At 34.1% G+C, this 3672-nt stretch overlaps 1 protein-coding gene across 1 annotated transcript in view; it reads right to left on the bottom strand.

Moving 5' to 3' along the window:
* LOC110314968 (vomeronasal type-2 receptor 116-like) overlaps positions 1–1252 on the bottom strand; it is a gene marked incomplete at its 3' end in the record, with an annotated part of 2999 nt that extends 1747 nt beyond the window's left edge. Inside the window, exon 1 of the mRNA XM_021189149.1 lies at positions 1047–1252. Within this exon, the coding sequence (XP_021044808.1) occupies positions 1047–1252 (206 nt within the window). The remainder of the gene's footprint in view (positions 1–1046) is intronic.
* Between the last annotated feature and the right edge of the window lie 2420 nt (positions 1253–3672).

The raw sequence follows: 3672 nt of genomic DNA, 5'->3' as shown, positions 1-3672 counted from the left end.
ACAGAAAAATATTAATGTAAAGAAACCATCACTATCAAAGTGTGTGGTGTACTGTGGCCACCAATGGAAAACTGTATTTGTTTTATTCCAAAGACATGAAAATTGAATAAGCGATGAAATGAGAGGCAGAGACAGGAAACCTTGGTTCATGAAAGAAAGAAGTCTCAGGCACNTTGATTAGCTAATCAACACTCCTTCCCTCATGATCTGCAGCCACAAATGATAACATCTCACACTTGGGATCTCAAAGCTATGTAGCCACATTGAGAACATCTCCTTATACACAAGATATACATTTATTCTCCTAGATTTTCTCTAATTTACATTTATTCGGTAGTTAATAGAAAAATTGACCATCTATCTGACACTGTTAATAAGCCTAATNTGTGCCTGGGCATTTGTGTAATTGGACCAAAAGATTATTCTGGTAACATAAAGCCTGGAGGTCTCTTTCCACATTCAGTATCAAACCCAGAATTGTAGAACTGGGCTCAGTTAAAGATTATTTTATCAATCAAAATATATGTATATTCACAAGTANATCTGTAATGTTATACATGTAATCAGGTATAGTAGACCAACCTGTACATAAATATTTCAATGAATTAATATATGTCCATCTGTTGGAGACCAAAGTTAGATAAGCCTTTTATGAAAGCATTTAGATGCATGCTCATACAGGAGTCATTGGCAGACAATTGAATATAGGCAGTGATGCAGTCTCTTCATATTGAGCTCTTGACAAAGGTGGGAATTGTAATTTCAAGGCAGATGAAGAGACATCTTTCAACATATGATATCAACCAAGACTCAACAGAATCCAGACTATCTCATTGCCCAGCATTGTGAACTGATGCCTAATGTATTAAAGCTAAACTAAATTATGACACATTNGAAAGTATTCAAATACTGATTGAGGTAATAGTTAATTTTCAATGCTTCCTAAAGTTACAGGGTAAGGAACAGGACAGAACCCCCAGTTTGTGTCCACAAGTAAATATTTCTAATTAATGACATTGATGCAGGAATTAAAGTTAATGTCTTACCTAAGATCAAAAATTAAATTATAAAAATTTTCTTCAACAGGTTCATCCGTTGTCGTAAGGTAAAAGCAACAATCACTTTGCCAATCCCCATCGTTATCTTCACTATTCTTTATCCTCCAAAAGCAAATTGGTTCGGTCAAACAACACAGGATGAGAGAAAACCTCAGAAGGCAAAAGGAAATATTGAAAGCACACAGCTGCTTCATGTCTGCTAGGATCTAAGATGGAGCAGTTGTGAAATTCGTTTCTTATGCAGACAAACATCACATTTACACATATATGTCTATTCTAAAGCTACTGCTGTCTGGAGAACCACTTATTATATTGACAGTTTCTTTTCATTCATCTTATGTTATGCTCCCTGGATACACAGAAAATTCTGGCCTCAGGCTCTACATCTGAGGTCTGAAAAGTTTTGATCAACTATTTCTGAAATCATGTTTTGAAGATCATGATTTCCATCCTCAGGTGCCATGATTTCATTCATATGCATGGCATAATTATTCCCAAAGACAAACTTCCCCTGTAGAGATTGGACCAGGCCATGTATCAACGACCATGTTATGAACACAATGGATTTCATCAGAGCTTCCATAGTAAGACAGAAGTTGAAATGGTCATAAAAGTTCCATCTCATTCAGGCATTGTGTTTCATCATGGGACATTATGNCTCCCATTGTCTAGTTTAGGTAAGGGCAGTTGCACATGAAACACTAAGTCAGGAGTTAAGCTTTCTCTGTTGTTCATATACTATTGTATGCTAGAAATGTTTACAAAATCTCCTCAAACTTCCTGTGTTTCCTGCCATCTGGAGAACATGTCATTATTCTAAACCTCCAAATGCCTGGATTTATAGATTTAACACCCATCCTGTCCAATATCAGTACCTGTGCAGACATTCACTGAGTTACTATGCTGATATCTTGCCTGATAATCAGTCCCTGGCAGTCAGTTACATTTAATGAACCATTTTTTTCATTGATGTTTGTTCACAGCTCATTAAGAAGGTAGAGAACAATTTCATATATGTTGCTCAAAGGAAAGATTTTAGGTGTCATTTAAGAGAGAGAATTTTATTACTAATGTTAGTATATATCTTATACTTTTCATTCATGTATAGTTGGCATTTGTTTTGAAATAGTGCTATCTTGTATTATTTTGCAACAACACAGATGTATGGCTGTTATGCTAATTTATGTAATTTGTTTAGATTACAATGGGTGACAGAGATGGAGCATTGAATTCGGTTTGTAATTCTTTGAACTACCTTACTTTTTACCAATAATATCCACACTGAATTAAGTGGAGTTTTTAACTCCATTTTTGGAATGGTTGGTATGTCACTGGCTTATAATAAAATCTTGCTATTGAGTTTATTGTACTATCATTGTTACTATGAATAAAATTTTGTTTCATACTTTGGTTGAATTATGACTTTTTCAGTTTAAATTTTTATAGTACTTTTGCAAACCTATAGATTGTGTAAATTGAGTGTCCTGCTGTGATATTCTATACTTATTGTATACTGGGTGGTAATACCATTTCAAATTAACTAGAAATGTGCATGGAGGCTGACTCTTCAATCTACTGTGACTGCTATTGAAATGCCATCCTTGGCTATGCCAGTCTTTTGGAAGTCATTTGTTGTACATGAGCATTGGACTAGGATCCATACAATACTCACTATATCAAGACTACAGGTCAAACATTCAGGTCATTCACTATTCTTGAATTTGCTCTTGCCCAGATTTAGAGGTAAGGCTCCATGTGGCTTTCTACAGAGACATCCTCAATGTTTCTTGGAATACAAATAGTATTTCTTGAAATTTCTCTTTTTGCCTAAAGCTGACATTATTGACTTGACATAGTGAAAAAATATACACCACACACCACCAAGTCCTTCCTGATTATCAATGGAATATTTATTTTTCCTTTAAGTTATTCTGTGAAATGGCAAAATTCAGATATTCCCTACAATACTTTATGGTACACAAAGTAAATTTTCTTCCATATTTCAAAGATAGTGTTCCATAGCTTCTTTCCAGTTTGTTATCCTTTTATTTCTTGTTGGAATCAGATATCTGATACCATGTTGTGATACATGGAACATGTTATACCTCTATAGCATGTTCATTTCATAGAATAGTCTTAGAGGTATTGGTGTTGTATTTTCATTAAATGTTTGATATTATTTATTAGTAAAAATTTCTTGACTTCTTTGTTTCCCATTAATCGGATACTGGATTTGTTTCTTCAATCACTTGAAACAAGGTTTAATATGGCACAGAAATATTGTTTATTCAAAGCACTGAGCAGTTTTGACTATCTGTACTTATCACTCTACATGGATGGAGAGACATGCCCTTTCATGAATGAGATGTGAAATAGCAAAGATCTTCATTAACCACAGATATTTGCAAGGCAATGTGATATCCATTGTATATCCATGCACCAAAAGACATAACTTCACTTTCTTCATTACAAAGAAAATTTCATTCAATTATAATTGCCTTTAATTGTGTAGGAAATAAACAGTCCACTTGACATAAAAATTGGATCAAATTCTGGCAGGTTATAACTTGATTATAAATAGGATTTTTGACACCATGTATCATAATTGGCCTGA

This window comes from Mus pahari, unplaced genomic scaffold (assembly GCF_900095145.1).
Source record: "Mus pahari unplaced genomic scaffold, PAHARI_EIJ_v1.1 scaffold_12934_1, whole genome shotgun sequence".
Taxonomy (NCBI): domain Eukaryota; kingdom Metazoa; phylum Chordata; class Mammalia; order Rodentia; family Muridae; genus Mus; species Mus pahari.
This window is presented reverse-complemented; position numbering and strand designations above follow the sequence as displayed.